The sequence below is a fragment of the Numida meleagris genome, chromosome Z (assembly GCF_002078875.1).
Source record: "Numida meleagris isolate 19003 breed g44 Domestic line chromosome Z, NumMel1.0, whole genome shotgun sequence".
Classification (NCBI taxonomy): Eukaryota; Metazoa; Chordata; class Aves; order Galliformes; family Numididae; genus Numida; species Numida meleagris.
This window is the reverse complement of record NC_034438.1, coordinates 28,454,884-28,473,228: the sequence shown is the minus strand read 5'-3', so window position 1 is coordinate 28,473,228 and position 18,345 is coordinate 28,454,884. Positions and strand designations below refer to the sequence as shown.

At 39.1% G+C, this 18,345-nt stretch overlaps 1 protein-coding gene across 7 annotated transcripts in view; it reads right to left on the bottom strand.

Annotated features, from left to right (window-relative positions):
• The window catches only part of KDM4C (lysine demethylase 4C), a 304,885-nt gene that overhangs the window by 258,429 nt on the left and 28,111 nt on the right, over positions 1 to 18,345 (bottom strand). For 5 of the 7 annotated variants that reach the window (XM_021380229.1, XM_021380224.1, XM_021380223.1 and 2 more), the window contains 3 exons: positions 10,250 to 10,312; positions 7,097 to 7,272; positions 4,406 to 4,520 (listed from right to left, as the gene is read on the bottom strand). In XM_021380229.1, coding sequence (XP_021235904.1) covers positions 4,406 to 4,520; positions 7,097 to 7,272; positions 10,250 to 10,312 — 354 coding nt within the window. Of the gene's footprint in view, positions 1 to 4,405; positions 4,521 to 7,096; positions 7,273 to 8,355; positions 8,505 to 10,249; positions 10,313 to 18,345 lie in introns of those variants that run through there. The other 2 variants (XM_021380228.1, XM_021380227.1) reach the window with 2 other exon arrangements.

Sequence of the window (18,345 nt, the reverse complement as noted above, 5' to 3'; positions counted from 1 at the left end):
ATATGTCTGGTTTCCTTGAGTTCTATCAACCCAATTCTTTTACGTCACACTAGACTTCTTCCCTATCTCTGGTACTCCGGATTTCTGAAAGTACTAGTAAAGACTGAAGCAAAGAAGGCATTTGGCCTCCTCCACACCTGTCCTGTATTACCAGGGTCCTTTCCAAACTCAGCAGCAGGACTGTATTTCCCATTTCCCTTTTGCCACATATATTTTAGAAATCTTTCCTGATGCTTTTGACACCTCTCACCATATTCAGTTCTAGGTAGGCTCTGGGTTTCTCATTTCCATACTTGGGCAGTGTTTCTGTCCCTTAAAGGTTACCTTTTCTTGCACTCACCTTCTAGGTACTTTCGACTGAGTCAGGCACTTCTGCCTGACTTTCTGCTCACTGGGACTCGCCACTCTTGAGGGGGGTGAGTATGAACCAGCTTTCTTGGGCCCTTTTTTCCTCCATGGTTTTATCCCATGGGTCCCTTCCACCTTGAAGAGGTCAAAGTCTGGTCTCCTGAAAGTCAGGACTGTGGTCCTGCTTTCTCCCTTGCTATCTCCTCTTTAAGATCCAGAACTCTACCACCTCATTGTCAGTGCAGCCCAAGACTACCTCAGACTTTCACACTTGCAACAAGCCTTTCCTTTAGAAAGTAAGTTACAGGAAGACCACCTTTTCTCACCAGCTGCTCTACCCCTTTGGTCAGGAAGTAGCCACCAATGCTCTCCAAAGAACCTCCTAGATTGCTTATACCCTGCCACTCCCCTGTCTTAGGTTAAGTTACAATTCACATTCCATCCCTAACTCATCTCATTGTCAAAACCCAATTCTACAGCTAATATCAAAGTGCTGCTTTAAAATCCAGTTAGTTCCTCTGTTAAGGATACAACTGGGAACCAGAGTAACCCTAACGCTAAAGCTAATGTCAGAGATGTATCTACAACTCAAATCAACTGTTAACCTGCAAACTCAACTGAATCAATCTCTCTATATTACTAAACAAATGTGCTCCCCACAGCTTAAGTATGGAAGAAGGAAGGCATGAAAGGCATTATCGCATCAGGGGGAATAAAACTATGGGAAGGAAAATGAAAGCAAAGTTCTGCCTCCAAGACAGGAAGCTGAAAGAACGGTGAGAAAGAGGTAAGCCAAAATTTATGCATGCTTTTTCCACACCTTCACTTTTCTCCATTGAATAGCATTTACTTCATAGCACTTAAGTCAGATGTGTTTTATGAGCTGTTTTAAGTCACTTTCCCCTGGAGCATCTTTTGAAATCATGGATTTTTTTCTCCCTAGCTGCTAGATTAGTCTACATATGAGTTTCATAGATTTTCCCCTACCTGTCCATGAAAAGTATGGTTTCAAATAAAAACTTTGTAAAGAAAAGACCCCAAGGAAAACATTAAAAAAAAAAGTTTATTTGAGCTCCTAGTATCTCACACAAGAAAACAACTAAATTCATAGCCTCCATGATTAGTAGTGTGATTTATTCAACTGCGAGTGGCGTTGAAGTAGGTCTAACTAGTTTCCCAGGATAGAGACTGTATAGAAAAAAGTAGGTGAATCACACTCTCCAATTTATTTGCAGTTACAATTGCCAGATGAGTTAATAAAGCTGTGATATCAGAACAAAAAAACTCTTCTCCTTCCTCTTCCTGATAGGAACAGCAGGTTTCTACAACTGTTCTACAGGCAATGCTGCTGCTGAATATGATGCTCAAGTTGGCATTACGTTCAGGCTAACTTACAAGCAAGAGAGATCTATTAAAAAATAATAATAACCACAATTAAACTTCCAAAATAGTCATAACTGGGGTCCATAATCAATTCAAGAATTGGTTTAACAACTGAAGCTACATTAAAGTGCCCTCAGCATAGAATAGTATTTCAAGCAAACATGCAACTATCTTAACTTTATTTTCTATAAAGATGTATACAGCGTAAAAAAACACTTATTCTTTCAGGCTCAAAACCAACAGAACATTGTAAAACTATAAATACATTATAAATGAACAAGATAGAATCTAGAAAAATCTGTACATCACAAGAGTAAACTTTGAATCACTGACAGGAGTTGTCAGATTTCAAAACATGTATTTATAAACATTCCTGTTCAATTTTTTCTTCTATGTAACAGATACTTTAGCTTTGCCTCTTCTTCAAAATCCTTCAAGATCTTTTAGTCCCTGATCTAAGAAAAGTAAACTACAAGATTTATGATCTAAGCAGCTATTAGGAAGCTGCGTTCCACAAATCTTATTTCTTAAATTACTTAAATAGCAAAACTTAAAACTTGGTTGCAATTCAGGCACTGATTTGTCATAAAAGTGAAGATCATCATGTATAGAAGAAAATGTGAGTGGCAAACTTTTAAAATAAAGAATAAGAAGTTGCAGAACAGAAATATTTCTCAATAATTTTGACAGCCCAAGTACACATACGCATCACATTTTCACTAAATTCCTGGTATTTTCTATTAGGACTCCAGCTATACATGTATCATTCTTATCAATAACATGCAGTTTACTATAAAATGCATACTGCAAAAAAGCAAGCATTTGTTTTCATTTTGCATACACAGGCTCTTATGCCAAATTAATTCTGCCAAGCTCCTTCTCCTGTATATCGCCCCTAACTATCTTCATCCCTTTCCCCCAGAAAATGGCAATAGCAAAACAAGCTGAATGAACATGAAAAACAATCTCTAATCTGAAATCGAAGGAAAAAAATCCATTCTTAGCACTATCAAGGATAAGACATGAAAAACATAAGTTGCCCAAGCACGCCATCTAGTGGCTGAAAATTAACCTCGGCAAAAATTTCCTGAGAGGTAAACGCTTTCATCTGGCATCTGCAATTTTCTCATCAACAGCTCTGGTACCGGAGATTATTCCCTCTTTTCGTCTAAACTCCACTGAACTGTACACCCTGAAATGGCCACTGCGTTGATTGTTCAGCCTGTTCACCCTTTATTCAACAATTTTACCTTTCACTCACAGTTCTCTTTATGTTTATTCTTAAATACTTAATCACAACCATAACATGTATATTTGTAAAACACTGGTATGACGAGCATGAGGCATCATTTGTCAACATTAAAAAAAGATATGGGACAGAAAAGGGGCCAAAGGAAGGACAAAAGGGGGATAAAAGGGCAAACAAAAAGGGGCACACAGGGAAGAAAAAGAAAAATTGGAAAGAAGAAAAACAGTAAGCTTATATTTACTGGGACAAAAAAAAAGCAAACACTGTCTTCCTGTGCCCTATTTTTGTCAATATAAAAAATAATTTTTAAAAAACCTCAAGACCATCTACTTAAAAATGGCTCTTCACTGAAACAGCTCAAATCAGTATCTTGGATTATTTTCTTAATCACTTTTATTGGACACAAAATAGAATTTGGACTTGGTGGTTTCTCTAAACTAAAGACCACTAGACATTTATATCTTTCTTTAAAAGATCACATAGCCTAGTACAAAACTCAAATAGCCTAAAACTATCTTGGCTAGCTGTATGTATCTTTGGACAGAGTCCTCCAGCAATTTGTCTTCTGTGAAGAAATATGAAATACTTGCAGTGTCTTAGATCATCCGCCACAGGGAAACTCTTCTTCTTCTTTCTTTTTTTTTTTTTTTTAAATGTTTGCAGAAGGGAGTTACATAGAACATGAAATAACTCAGGAACCTGTAACTATGCAAGACAGGCTCTTTTGGAATAAACGCTGCCTTTATGATTTTGTAAATCCTCAAACTTTTTTTTTTTTAACGCTAGCATTTCTTCTATCAGTCATTCATTAAATAATTCTATCAAAATCTAGTTCCTATTGATATTTATATAGCCAACTTGATACTAACATAAATACTGTAATTCTATGGAATATGATCTCTGTTGAGTCCTTTTTTATCCAAGGAGATCTTCATGAGTAACCATTAAAACATACTTCCTCTTTATTTTAATTCAGAGGCATAGAGCAGTCACAAGTGTATTTCACGGAAACCACAGACGCTCCCAACATGTATAAAGTTCTGCTATCCATCTTCCTCAGTGAAAGTGAGAAATAAAAGTACTTTGTATTTTAAAGTTACTTAAAATATCACTAAATTTCCATGTAGGTACACAAACATGACGCATACTGAAATGTTAAGAAATAAACAGGAAAGCATTTCAAAGCCCAGGCAAGCTCCAAGTGAAGAAAAAGAAGTCTATGATAAGAAAAAGTATCTATACCCTACCAAAGTGTTCTTGCAGATGAATAGTTAATTCCAACCCTGCTGGGAGTCTTTTAACAGAGTAACAGAAAGATTTCAAACAGACAGACTTTTCAGCCACAAAACAAGAATGTATCTTCTAAGTGTACTACCCTTTAAGAGGGGGCTGGAAGAGATGAACTTCATAAAAAGCTACACATACTTTATCATAAATGCTCCCATTGATATCTGCTCCATAAATTGGTGCCACAAAAGTCAAGTTCTTCCAGTATTTACGCTCCAGATCTTCATAGTCTATGTATCTTGGGGTGCAGTATCTGCAGAGGAAGAAGTAAGGCAAATGTTCAGCATAGTCTTTCAACAACCACCTTCACAATGGACTATGCTTCTGATCCTGCAAAGAGAATTCTAAGAGATCACTTTATTTCAAATTCAGTGAAAGGGAAGAATTATTACTTGTCCCGAATTCCTGGTTTCATACTTCACCACAGAATGTAAACTCATACCTGACATCTAGAGTGCTTGAAGTTACACACTTACCATACAATATTTTCTTCAATCTTCAGGAGCTAAACAGAACTCCTCCTGACTGCTTTCATACTAACGTCCTTCTTTTTGTTTCTGTTCTTTATAACAAACACATTTGGAAGAGACACTCCTCTGACAACTGACATTTAATATTTCTCTGCCTCAGTACTATCTCTGCAAACACAGAGGCAGGGCCTACACAAGTCTATCTCAGAATAATTCAAATGAACTTATTCTGCCAAGCAGCAGTACTGCCTGGCAAAAACAGTACTTTACTCCCTTCCTCCTCCCCCACGAAAAGACTTCGATAGGAGACAGAGCATTTCAAACAGCAATAGCAAAACTTCTCTCAAGCAATGAAAACAAAATATTTAAGAGATCTTTTCTTTTTTTCCCCTTAGGGCACCATACCTTTATATACACAAGCAGGTTACTCTTTGAAAATCTTCTGAGAACACAGCATTAGCATACTACCATAAAAAACACTCATTAATAGCCTTTGCCTCAGGATCCTTTGGTCAAGACTCTGTTCTGCCGTAGTTTGGTCTTCAGAAAAGAAAATGTGCTCCCCTACTACTGCAGCTCTGAGAAACAGTTTAACATTAGCACTGCCAGCTTATTACAGCTGAACTACTGGAAAGAAAATCTGAACATATGTGAACAAAGTGTATCATGATAAAACTGAACAAAGATAAGCAGTTAACTGGATACAACTTAAACAATGAATTTTTAGCAACAGAGTTTTTGTTTCCATCATTTTTTATGATATGGCTCCAGAAAATGGCCTGTATTTCTGCTTGGCACTGAGTAATAAGGATACATAAATTCAATCACCATAACAAGTATCTCCACTATGGAATGCAGGTATGCCCATATTTCCCTGAAGACAGGGTGGAGAAGCACGTTGGTTAAATGGTGAACTGAGAACTAAACAAATAAAGGATGCAATGCATTAGACTGCATATACACCACTGTTTTAAATGGAGCTATGACTTTCATTCAGATGTTCATAGTTCTTTCCTCTTTTCCAAAGGAAAGGGATATCATCACAATATTCAAGGAAAGAAGCTGTCCTTAACAGGGAAGCTTTCTTCACAAAGGAACAAATCATTTTTTGTAAGAGCATAAGGGGTCTCAGTTCTTTAACAGCTTAAGTAAAATAAATATTAACAGTGTCACAGGAGGTGACATTTTCTCAAGACCAGTTACAAATATTCAGAAAGAGACTCAGAGTTAATAATTTATTAAAAGTTCTCCCAAATGTTCTTGACTTGAATTATGAAGTTGTAAACTGCTTTCAGTAAAACAAGTATAAAAACCAAAATCAGAGATGCTTCCCAAATTCATTCCTTGATAAGGAATAAAATAAACATAATAAATACTGTGTTACATAATAAACATTCACAAGTATTAATCATTCTCAAATCTATTTTAAAAAATTATTTGTCATTCTACCATGAATTAATCAGATGCACATTTCACCTATATATGAATAGGTATCAGAGGAAGTAACATAACTCTATTCATTCTCTCCTCTAACAGTTACTGAACAAATAAATTTAAACAACAAAACAGACTTCCATTCCTACTTATCAGGAAAAGAAAATTCCGTGTGATAACATCACTTTCTCACTAGAAATAAACGTACTGATCTTTTTTAATTCAAAAAAGGAGATCAGTTTTCCACTTCTACACATGCATGGATATTACGGAACACCTGTTAAGAAGCCTCTTCAAGAGCTCTGCATCTACTAGTTTTTCCTGATCTTGGTAACAGCTTCTCTCCATACATTCTAATTTCTTAAATTATTTAACAAGAAAAACTTCTTCAAACTAGGCCAGTATGCTTTCTCTAATTCTTATTTTCAAATATCTTTTCTCTCAAGGGTTCTTTATGTCACAATCCGAAAATCATTTCCCACCAGTTTTTGAGAAATACTGAAGTAGAATATGTTGTTTTACTCTGGCAAAAGGAACGGGGAAGTATTCTTTCTAAAACTCCCCTCTCTCCTCACCCACCAATCTGAAGTTTTTTTAATGTAGTGCCTAGCCCTTTTCAGCACTGTTTTTCCTTTCTTAATAGCTCTTTGGCCATACCCAGAACATGGAGGTTCACTAAGCACAACTGTGCTCTAGATCATCTTCTTTACTTCCAATATATGCAACAGCCGCTTTCAACAATAAAAGTAAGAAAGATTCATATTGTGGTATGCTTCTACAGCTTAAGAGACAGAAAAACTTCAGTGAGGTACATTAAAAAAATTGTAATAATAATCACCATCGTCCAATCACCACGCTTCAAAGAAATCACAATATATGAGCTAATAAACACTAGCCATTTTAAGCAAGGACTACATATACATACTTGTCACTGTTGGCCAGCTGCTTGAATTCCTTCACTGTCATTGGCTTCTTCTGAATGTTATATTGTGTGAAGAGCCCTGACTGGCCAGTGACCATCTGCTGAATTGGAGCAGGAATCACCAAATCTTCAATATCATCATAATGTTTTCTTGGCTTCCACTCCTTTGGTGGGATAACCTGAAAATTAAGATGAAAAATACAAAATATCAACAGCTGGCACACCAATGCCAAATATTCTGGAAAATCCAAAGAGTCAAATATGCCCACATGATGAACTTACTGTTTACCAGCTGTTACACTTAACTACACGATCATGTAAGTGCTCCTAGATGGTGCAGAAAGCAACTCAAAATGGCCAGAACATCATCTTCTATTCCTCAATTCACAAGCACCAACTCACTAATCCACAGCAACTCATACACATGCGATTATGCAAACATACACATGCATAATATAACTGGATAGAAATAGTTTACAATCAGAAAACAATACAGTGCATAAGCACTGCCCACTATGATATAAAATTGTTATCCTCAATATGTAAAAAGTAAATTCCCACAACTGACAGTCCTTTCTTCAAATGCTGCTTGCTGAATAGAGTACGAATAAATTCATTTTTTTACTGATATATTTAAAAAATTACAGCTAGTAACTACTGCTATCTGTTTAACTTAAGTAAAACTGCAGGGTATAATTCTATTACAAGAGCAGTTTGGACTTATTAAGACATACTGATTTCATATTAACACAATTTAAAGCTCATCATTAAATATTTAAGCTCTTTGTGGATTGTAAAGCTAACATTTATTTCAGATATCACCATTGTCCAAAATCTACAAAATTCCTCAGTAAGTTTTACACTGTTACCACTAAAACCATCTCAAATTTCAAAGAATCCTGTAGTCATAGAAGTGTTCTTCAACAGACAAATGTTCCTTACACTTCTTATCTCAAAACAGAAAATTCTCTAGTTCTGAAATTACATATTTTAAAACAACGTAGGATACAGGTTTGGGGAAGCTTTTTTGTTTCATTTTATTGCTTTGCTTATAGCTTCTTTTTATGAATTTTACTTGACAAAACATCTGGACACTGTATATGTGAATTTGCTCCACTCGTATTTGATTTCTTCTGTGGAGCTCAGATTTTCACAGTCAATGGCTTGGAAATTTTTAAAGCAATACAGAGCAAGTAGGATGGCTTTTGTAAAAGTCTCTCTACTATTTATGAATTACATTAACTTGAATAATTAATTCATACCTTACAGGTAGCTTTTACTCTATGCTAGCTAGATCATTCCACTAATCAAGCACTTCAGGATTTCATTCCTCTAACCAAGCACTTCAAGATTTCATACAACACTGTCCATTAGAGATTGCTACAACATCACTCAGTGAAAAGTAAAAAGACTTAAAAAAAAAAAAAAAAGAGAAAAAAATTACTTAGATTGTAAGATCATTTGCTACCTTTGCAAAACAATTGTAAGCATGCAAACTGTAATGCTCACGTATTCAACATCCAAACTTCAAAGACATCTGGTAAATACCATTCATGGTAGTAAAGACATACGAAAATGAATATACCAAGCTAAAGAAAAAATATCAGATAGTAATATACTTCTATATCTAACACTTTTACGTCAAACAAACGTTATCCAGTTTTCACATGCATGGAATCCCCTGTTCCTTTTTTCCTCTCAATTACCATGTGATTTCACTTATGTAGGGACTCCAGAGCTTGTTTCAGTATTTTTAGCTCTTAGAGAAAAAATAAGTCTATCATCTTGTGATTCCTACATAGTTCTTTCATGCAAATCTTATGTTACATTCACATCAGCATAATACAGAATGTTAGTTTGGAAGCAGGGAAGTCATGCATTCAGAATATATGCATAGAAATCAAATATGTGCACAGAGATTTCTATTTTTGTGATTATTAAGCATGAACTCATACATTTGGCTCAACCAGATGAATACTGAAAAGCAAAATTTGCATTATCTTCTTTAATTCAAGGTCAGTGTGTTTTAAGTGATTAAAACACTTCTGTGAATACTGGTTCAAAATATCCACTTTCAACTAACTATGTTTATGATTGTTATTACTCATCAGAAAAATGAATTGTGTGATCACCAATCATTTCAGACGAAATAGTCTCCACCCCAAATAATTTACATTTTCTAACAAAGGTCAGAGTAAGGAACAGAGATATTAACACATCACTTCCAAAATGATACAGTCACAGGCCACATCACAATTGGAAATAATGACTCAGTCAGAGTTTTTACCACTGACCTGTCCCAATGATTCCTCTTCACATTCCCTTTAAAAATGAACAACCTTTTCAAAGTCAGGCAAATTAGGTTTATGATATGGAAGCAACTTAGATCAAAAGCATCAATCAAGTGTTCAATGTTCAAATATAAAATGGAAAAACTAAGGCAAAGTTTTCTCATTTATCTATATTTATAGCAAATATCCAAAATATATTTACACTGGCTGATGTTACTTAGGGGATACATATTCAGTTTTAGGTAAGGAATGTCACAGTTATAAACTACTGTTCATTTTCCTCTATGAAGCCGCATATTATACAACTGAGGTTATTTCAGAGCGCTACCAAAGCATAAAATTTGTGTTAAGTCTTATTTTGTGTACTGGTAATCTCCTGTTCTACATTTGATTCCGAACAGCACTGGCTACTATTTCTATGTAGCCAGCTTCATTCAAAATCTGAAAAAGTTGTTTTCCTTCTGCTTGTCAATGTACACCTTCAGTGCAATGCTCCAAAATTTACCTTCCTACTTGCCAATTTGATTGCAAATTCATTTAACTGCTTATTCCACATAACTGCAGTTTGAGGCTTCAGAGCAATTCTTAGTCAAGAAAGAGCAATTAATCAGTGTACTCTGTTTTTCATTTATTCTATTGCTTTCTTTTTTAAGCAAAGGATTCTCTGTAACAGTAGAACTAAAAGGTATTATCTTATTCCATGCTTTGAAAAGCCTGATTAAAATTTTTTAGCCAATTTGCTTTAGGCTACAAAGGATACCACCTATCTAGGAATGGCTTTAATATTGTCTCTCTAGTGCCTCTATCGTCTATTTCATGTATATAATTAAGAACTTCACAGAATTATAGAATGGTTTGGAAGGACCTTAAAGATTATCCAGCCCCGTCGTTCATCCAGAGAACCAATCAGTGTCACAATCAGTTGTCCCTATAAGCAAGACAAAGAAATATCCACATAAGTCAGAACGTTTAGCAAAGAGAAAAGCTTCTAAGTTCAGAGAAGATGAACTGGGTCCTTCACAAAGGTAGGAGGAGGAGGAAGACTCCTAATTCTGACTGAGCAGCGAGATGTGCAAAAAGATTAGAGCTGTCAGCCAGGGAGCACACTGTCATCCAGCTGCTCCAGTGCTGGCATGGTGGAGCCAGTAGCCTGGACTTAGCAGGCAGTGAAGCCACACAGCTGGGAAAATGCACCTTTCCCTTTTCTAGGGAAAGTGGCACTGACAAAGCAGTTGGAAAAGGGACACACTCTTTAACCCTACGGTGGCGACTCTTGTCAGCTGTAGGGAAAGATAACCCTTCAAGGAAGACCTGGTATTTAACCCCGCAAATGGACCACCATGGAGAAAGGTATCCAGTACTTGAGGGAATTAGGTGTTATAGAAATTATAGGTGCAATTAACTTGGATGATAATACCCACTTCCAAGATCCAGATGACATCAGATGCACATGACTTATGTAGCAGAGCACTGTACGCAATGCACCATCACTGTATGCCTGCACCCTGGCAAGAGTGAAGTGGGAAGACAACAAAAAACCAACAGTGGATGAAGTGTCTAGCCTACTCTGACAATAAGAAGACAGTTTCTCTTCTTCCCTACAGGCCTGTGTCTCACCTCTGGAGAAGGTGGTTCAATGGCTCCTCCACCTGTACAAATCAGTACTTCTTTCACTAGAAGTAAGCAACTCTTTGCTCGAGAGAGAGGATATAGTGGGTACACACCACATACCATCCTGTGGTTTTACCTGCACAATCATGGAGAGGATATGAGAAAGTGGACAGAAAACCCACCTCAGCCCTACAGGCATAGCTACATGAGTTGCATGAGAAAACAATCACAAGAGAGGGTCCTTCCACGAAAATGGCTGTCCCCGTTTCCAGCAGGCAGCTCTCCAGGCAGAGAAGATGGTCTGATCTTACCTCTGAGGTTGACAAAGTACCTTCAGGTTCTCACACATGAGAACTGAGTAATGAATACAATAACCAGAACAAGAGCGGCCCTGCCTCCAGCCAGGTGGAGAAAACAGACAAGAGAGTTCATTGGACTATGTGGATTTGGTGGCCTGGCATATCAGAACCATAGAAAAACAAGGCTCTAGTGGTCACTGGTGCACAATGCACTCCAATGCCATCAAGTTATTAAGGAGTAATACCAATTTGAACTTCTGGATTGACAGGGGAATCCAAAGTGTTACCTGCATTGGAGGCCAAAGAGGACCTAACAAGAAATGAGTGGCAAAAGAACCCCACTGTGACTGGCCAAGAGTCTCCATGCATCCTTGGTATAGAGGAGGGGGGACTTCAAGGACCCGAAAGGGTATCAGTGGGCTTTCCACTGCCCACTAGTTAGCTGCCTTGGACATGGAGAACATTAAGCAGCTGTTTATCTTGCCTAGTTTCACAGAGGACCCTTCTGTTGTGGGGTTGCTAAAAGTACAACAGCAGGTGCTAACCACCACTACAACGGTACACCGGCAGCAATTCTGCACCAATCAGGACTCTCTAATTCCCACTCATTGACTGATTCACCAACTGGAAAACCACAGAATAACCAGCAAGACTCACTCACCTTTCAACAGTCCCATATGGCTAGTGTAAACACCTAATGGTCAGTGGAGGCTAACAGTGGACTACCGTGGCCTGAATGAAGTCACACCACTGCTAAGAGCTGCTGTGCCAGCCATTCTAGAACTCCATTAAGAACTGGAGTTGAAGGCAGCAAAGTGGTAATCTGCAACTGATATCTCTAAATAATTTTTTCAATCCCTGTGGCAGCAGAGTGCAGGCCACAGTTGGCTTTTACTTAGAGAGGCATCCAGTATAGCTGGAATCAACTGCTCCAGGGGTGGAATCACAGTCCTACCATTTGTAACGGGCTGATCCAGACTGCACTAGAACAGTGGGATCTCCTGAACACCCACAATACACTGAAAACATCATCATGTGGAGCAACACAGCACAGTAAGTTTTTGAGAAAGGGAAGAAAATAACTCAAATCCTTCTAAAACATGGTTTTGCCATAAAGCAAAGTAAACCTGGAAAAGGCTCCCACGGAAGTGGTCACTGCACCAAGCTGCAGTATATGGACAATGCTCTCAAGCACATGGTCTCATTTTTGAGTGGTACTGTGGTTTAACTTGACAGGTAGCTAAGCACCAGACACCAGTTCAGCCAGGACAAAATGTAAAAAATGTGCTCTACACTGCAGCCAGGGAAAATGGCCCCACTTTGACCCTTTGTCAGAAAGCACCAGGGGAGACTCAAGGTCGACCCGTAGGGTTTTGGAGCTGGGGTCACAGAGAATCCATGGTCCACTATACTCTAACTGAAAAAAAGATATAGGCAGCATACGAAGGGGTCCGAGCAGCTTTGGAAGTGGCTGATATTGAAGCACAGCTCCCTCTGGCAACCCAACTGCCTGTGCTGGGCTGGATGTTCAAAGGGAGGGAGTAAGAGACAATTTCTGACAGATGGACAAGTCCAGACAAGTCTTGGACAAGTCCAAGACAGTCTGCACCTTTGTCTCAAAGCTTGCTGTTGGAGAACTTCAACAGATGGACAAGTCCAACAAATCTTCTGTCCAAAGACTTGCAGGCCAGGGGCAATGAGAGATAAGCAGACGCCAGAGATAAACACCCGCTAAATGGTCGATGAGCAGCCTTTCGTGGGCACATCTCGAGGGAGACAACCATCCAGAGAACCTGCATGCCCACAGGGGCTGCACATGACTCTAATCTGCCCAGGAAAGCAGCGGTGGCAGAAGAGGATAAAACACACCAATAATCAGAGAGAGGTGTGCTCCGTATCAGATGCCTCGTGGCGTAATACTTGCCTGCTGCATGATTCTCCTGGGCATGCTACCTGACACCTGCCTGTTACTCTTGGACTGGCTGTCAGCTGCTTACCGTTTACCTGCTTGCTGCCTAAGGCTGGCCATTCTGCCACCGCCTCCCCCTACTCCTACTCCTGCATCAGCCTCAGACAGTCAGACCAGCGCACAATGGATTCCACTGGATCCTTGGCGGTGACTATCCCCACCTCACATAATTCTTGCTCTTTCCCTACCTTTCCTATTGCCCAGCTTCCCTTCCCCATCACCCTAATTCGTAATAATCACCAGCCTTTCCCTTCCCCATCACTTTAATTGATAATAAACTGATCGGACGACATTTGACCTTATTTGTGTCTCAAACTCACTCTGGGTATATCAAAGAATCTCCCCTCTCACTCTGACTCCTGGACAGTGGCAAATGCCCTGTGAGGCTGGTTACAGCAATGGAAGCAGAACAATTGGCAATGCAGAGGCAAACCGATCTGCACTGCAGCACTGTGGACACTGCTGCCCAGATAGAGAACGTGGTCATAAAGGTAAGTCACATAGATGCTTTCATGCCCAAGAGTCGTGCCACTGAAGGGCAGCAAAACAATCAGCAGGTGAATCAGGCCACTAGGATTGAAGTGGCTCAGGTAGATCCGGACTGGCAATATAAGGGTGAACTACTTCTAGCTCGACTGGGCCATGACACTTCAGACCATAAATGAAGAGATGTAATCTATAGCTGGGCTTGAGATCAAGAGGTGGACTTGACTATGGATGCTATTGCACATATTGTCCATGAATGTAACACGACATCAGCTGGGGGATGGTGAGCAGTTCCTCGCGCATCACTTCCTATATACACAAATTTGTCATAACTATTATCCTTTTCTTTTTCACAATTTTATCTCAACGTACAAGTTCAACTTTTTTTTTTATTCTCTCCCCCATCCCACTGAGAAGGGGGGGCGTGAGCAAACAACTGTGCAGTGCAGAGCCACCTGCCAGTTTAAAGCACAACACATGCTCTAACAGGTCCATGACCTTCTTACATAAAGGGCTGTGACAGTGCACTTACCCCAACCTCCTCTTTCATCGTGGCTGTTAAACCCATGACCTCGCCCAGTGAAACTTGAGTGACTACAGTTTTGGGGCAGATTATGTAGAATAATCATAGGAGGTGACTTACTGACACGTCCACCCTCTTCAGAGAGAGTACAGTACTGACGAAGCCCCCAGGGTGGAATATGCTGTGATGCTGCTGTGAATATGCAAGCAGTCTGTTCCATGACAGTTCCGTAAGCAACCCAACGTGTACCCTTAGATGTTAGTATCAACAGGGGAGCTCGGTATGTTGACTCCAAGAGATACAGCACAAGAGGGCAGAGCGGAGTGCAAACAGTGCAGCCAGGCTCTATCCTAACACTACAAGGATGGGAACATGGTGGTATTATGGAACTGATAAACTGTAGAGTTATCACTGTGTGTCAGCAGTTTTTCATTTTTTCATTGTAACAGTCACACAAAGATTATGACCAAAACCACTCAGGAAAGAATGGCTTAAGAGAGGAGAAATTTGGGGGAGATACCATCCATTGTGGACAAGTCAGGAGGACATGGCTGACTTCTGGGACCAGCTGACATGCTGAGCCCCTCTCCCTCCCCTCACAAAGACACCTATTGGGTAAGACTCACACAATCAGGTTTACCAAGCAGCTTCCCAGGAAAGCAAGAAATTTCTACAGAATTATTCCATAATTTACCTTGTTTCCAGTAAGGTGTATTATTCCCATTCTTGGTATTTACATGTGCTCTGCAAACAGTATGTTTATCCCCATCAGTCCAAAAGAATCTGTAATCTGTTGCTTCAGTAAAGCACTACTCATTAAGCTAACCATGAGAGTTTTCACTGAGCATGACCTAACTCCTTAAGGGTGGCTTTTTTTAATTCATTTGAACATGACTAGACAAAGGTGCTTCACACTATGGGTGAATCCATGATCATGAGAGTTCTCACTGGGTATGACCAAACTCCTTAGGGGTGGCTGCATGAACCCACTCAAATGTGACTGGACTTATGCCAAATCATGTAGCTACCCTTTAAGGCAACAGGGGCCCCAGAGCTGAATGCAGCACTGCAGGTGGGGTATCAGAGCACAGGGGGAACAATTATCTCCCTCACCCTGCTGGTCACAGTTCTTTTGATGCAGCCCAGGCTACACTGGACCTTTTGGGCTGCAGAGACACACTGCTTACTTACCTTGAGATCTTCCTCCACAAGTACCCCAAGTAATTCCCCACAGGGCTGCTCCCTACCCACTCAATGCCCAGCCTGTATTTATGCTTCGGATTGCCCTGACTTGCACTTGACCTTTTTGAATTTCCTGAGGTTTGCATAGGCCCACCTCTCAAGCCTAGCTGACAATCCTTCCCTCCATTTTCACCGTACCACAAAGCTTGGTGTCATTCATAATTCTTTTATTTAACTGAAAGCTACACCCTTTATTTTTCCTCTTAAGCTTATGGCTTCTGCTGTCCTACTGGTATTAAAATATTTCCAACAAATAACTACAATCTGACTTCACTCAGTTGTATGTTGTCTTTTGCCTTCGCAAAGAACAGTAAAAATGCTTTACAGTCCAGCTACTCTATCCATAGGGACCCCACAGACTGACATTCTATTTTCTGTTTGAGTACCTGGCATACCTTTACTACAAATAACTTTGCTGGTTTATCCTGTACTAGTGTGGACACACAGAATCTCGTAATTTGATTCTCCGCTAGTTTCCTCAGCCTCACACTTTTTTTTTTTCTTTCAATATTCAAGTTTGTAAGCTTTGACATATCTCCTCTGAGTACACTTAAGTCACCTCACAAATAGCATGTGCATTTTATTTTTCCCCTCACGGTATGTACAAGCCTTACAGTCATTACATCTCCATTTATATACACACTCTTCTGCACAGGCAAGTGGTCTTTTCCCCTATCTCCACATATAAATCTGAAGTGTTAGTTAAAAAGCACTACTCTGTTTTATGTCCTCTGTTTAGAGGTTGAATGACAGTTTCTGCATATGTTCAGAGCTCTTCTTGAAGTCCTTTTTCTCTTCAAAATTGAGTTTATACATCTCCTGGTTCTATACTTGATACAATTCCTCTGAGTTTATTTTGAAGTACCATCAAAAGGGAAAAAAACCTATTTTATTCTGTATGGGAACTGCTGAGTCATGGCCTGAACCACTGATTGAGCATCTGGAGGAAAGACCGAGTCAGCCCTGGGAGCACAGGTGAAGGCAATTCACCTGTGTGATTGGAAGGGGTGGAGCCAGGTTCCACTCCTCTTAGCCTCATTTAAGGGCTGACTACCACTGAGGAAGGATCTCTTTCTGGAGATCCCTCCTTGGTGGAAGCCTTTCTTGCAAACCCAGAATCGTCTGATATGGGTGAGCAATTTACTTCCCTTCCATGGTAGCACCTTGCTATCGTGCTGGTCCTTCCACCTCTTTTGTAACGCTATTTCCATTGTGTTGGTCCTTCTGATTGCTACATTATTCCTATTACTTAAAATTCAATTTCCACAACCCAGAAAATGTCCCTTTACCAACTACAGTGCAAATTATGGACTTTGGAAGATTTATTTTGAAAATACTTAGTTCCTTGGTTTGCTGAAAATTATATATATGTACACATAATATTAATTTTTGTAATTTTTAAAATAATAGTTAAACATCAGAATATATTAATTTTTAAGACAGCTAAATAATACTTAACTAATTAACAGAGCAGAAACAGCTAAAAATGCTTTAACTACTATTCTAACAGCAAGCAGAGGAAGGGGAAAACAGACCTGTATGTAGTGGTTACAAAGGCCCTTCATAAGTTATAGTATGACAAGTGGTGATGGCCTCAAGTTGCACCAGGGGAGGTTCAAGTTTGGTGTTAAGAATAATTTATTCTCATAATGAGTGGTGAGGCACTGGAACAGGGTGCTCAGGGAGGTGGTAGCATCACCATCCCTAGAGATATACAAGAAAAGGGCAGATGTCACACTGAGCAACATGGTTTACAGCAGTCACAGACATAGGCTGGCGGTTGGACTAGATGATCTTAGCAGTCCTTTCCAACCTTAATGATTCTACGACTCTAGGATCAATATAATTTATCATTTTGTAAAAGTTTTATTATTCTCTCTTACATCATATGCATTAGTCCAGGTGTTCTGTACATCCAGGTCAGCACATATCCATACGTAACTACATACATACAGATAGAGAAAAATATTTCTAGTGCTCCTGAGAATCATACACGTACATGGAGAAAAGCTCCCCAAATAGTTCTGAATTCTGATGATAAAATGGGAGGACAATCCTAGGAACCTAGATCCCTTCATTTCATTCCAAGAGTATTTGCCCTTCACAGACCAGTTGTACCAGCGCTGTATGGCCAAAAATGGAGACGCACGTATTTTCAGTCACATAAGCACAAGGACATTAACTTTAAACTGAGCTCACTTATACTATACCAAATACCACAAATCCACAACTACATAACCGAATTCTAATCTTGTTTATTTCATCTCAGTGATATCAGTAGAAACAGCATGAAATTCCAAGAGCTATGAAAGTAGTATCAACCTCTAAATTGTAATTCCAAGATTTGATTTTAAAACTAAGCTAATTTCCAACTTCTCTTAATTGCACATTAGTACAATTTGAGAGAACAGTAATCTGTAGACCAATTTTTCCATGCCTATTATCTGATAATGAGATATAATAATTATCTCATTCAAAGATGAAATGAAAACAGTATAGTCCAGATAAAGCTACATAATAAATAGCTATACTTTGACAATGGCAACAACACAAATATTCACACGCGAGGAAATCCTGTCAGGAAGGAAAAAGATTTCCATTTGAATTTAATTATGAAAAAAAAAAAAAAGCGTTCCCTGAAAATTTAAGAATTAATACGGGTTAAGCAACATCTGCTAGATGTGCATGCTGGAGTTTACCATCTACTTTTCATCCCAATCTTGAAAGATGTAATATCTCTGAGGTAATTCATTGAAACTACTAAACTGTATTCCCCAGTCATTTTCAACTCAGTTACAGGATTCTCTTCTACAGTCCTGCAGCACAATACC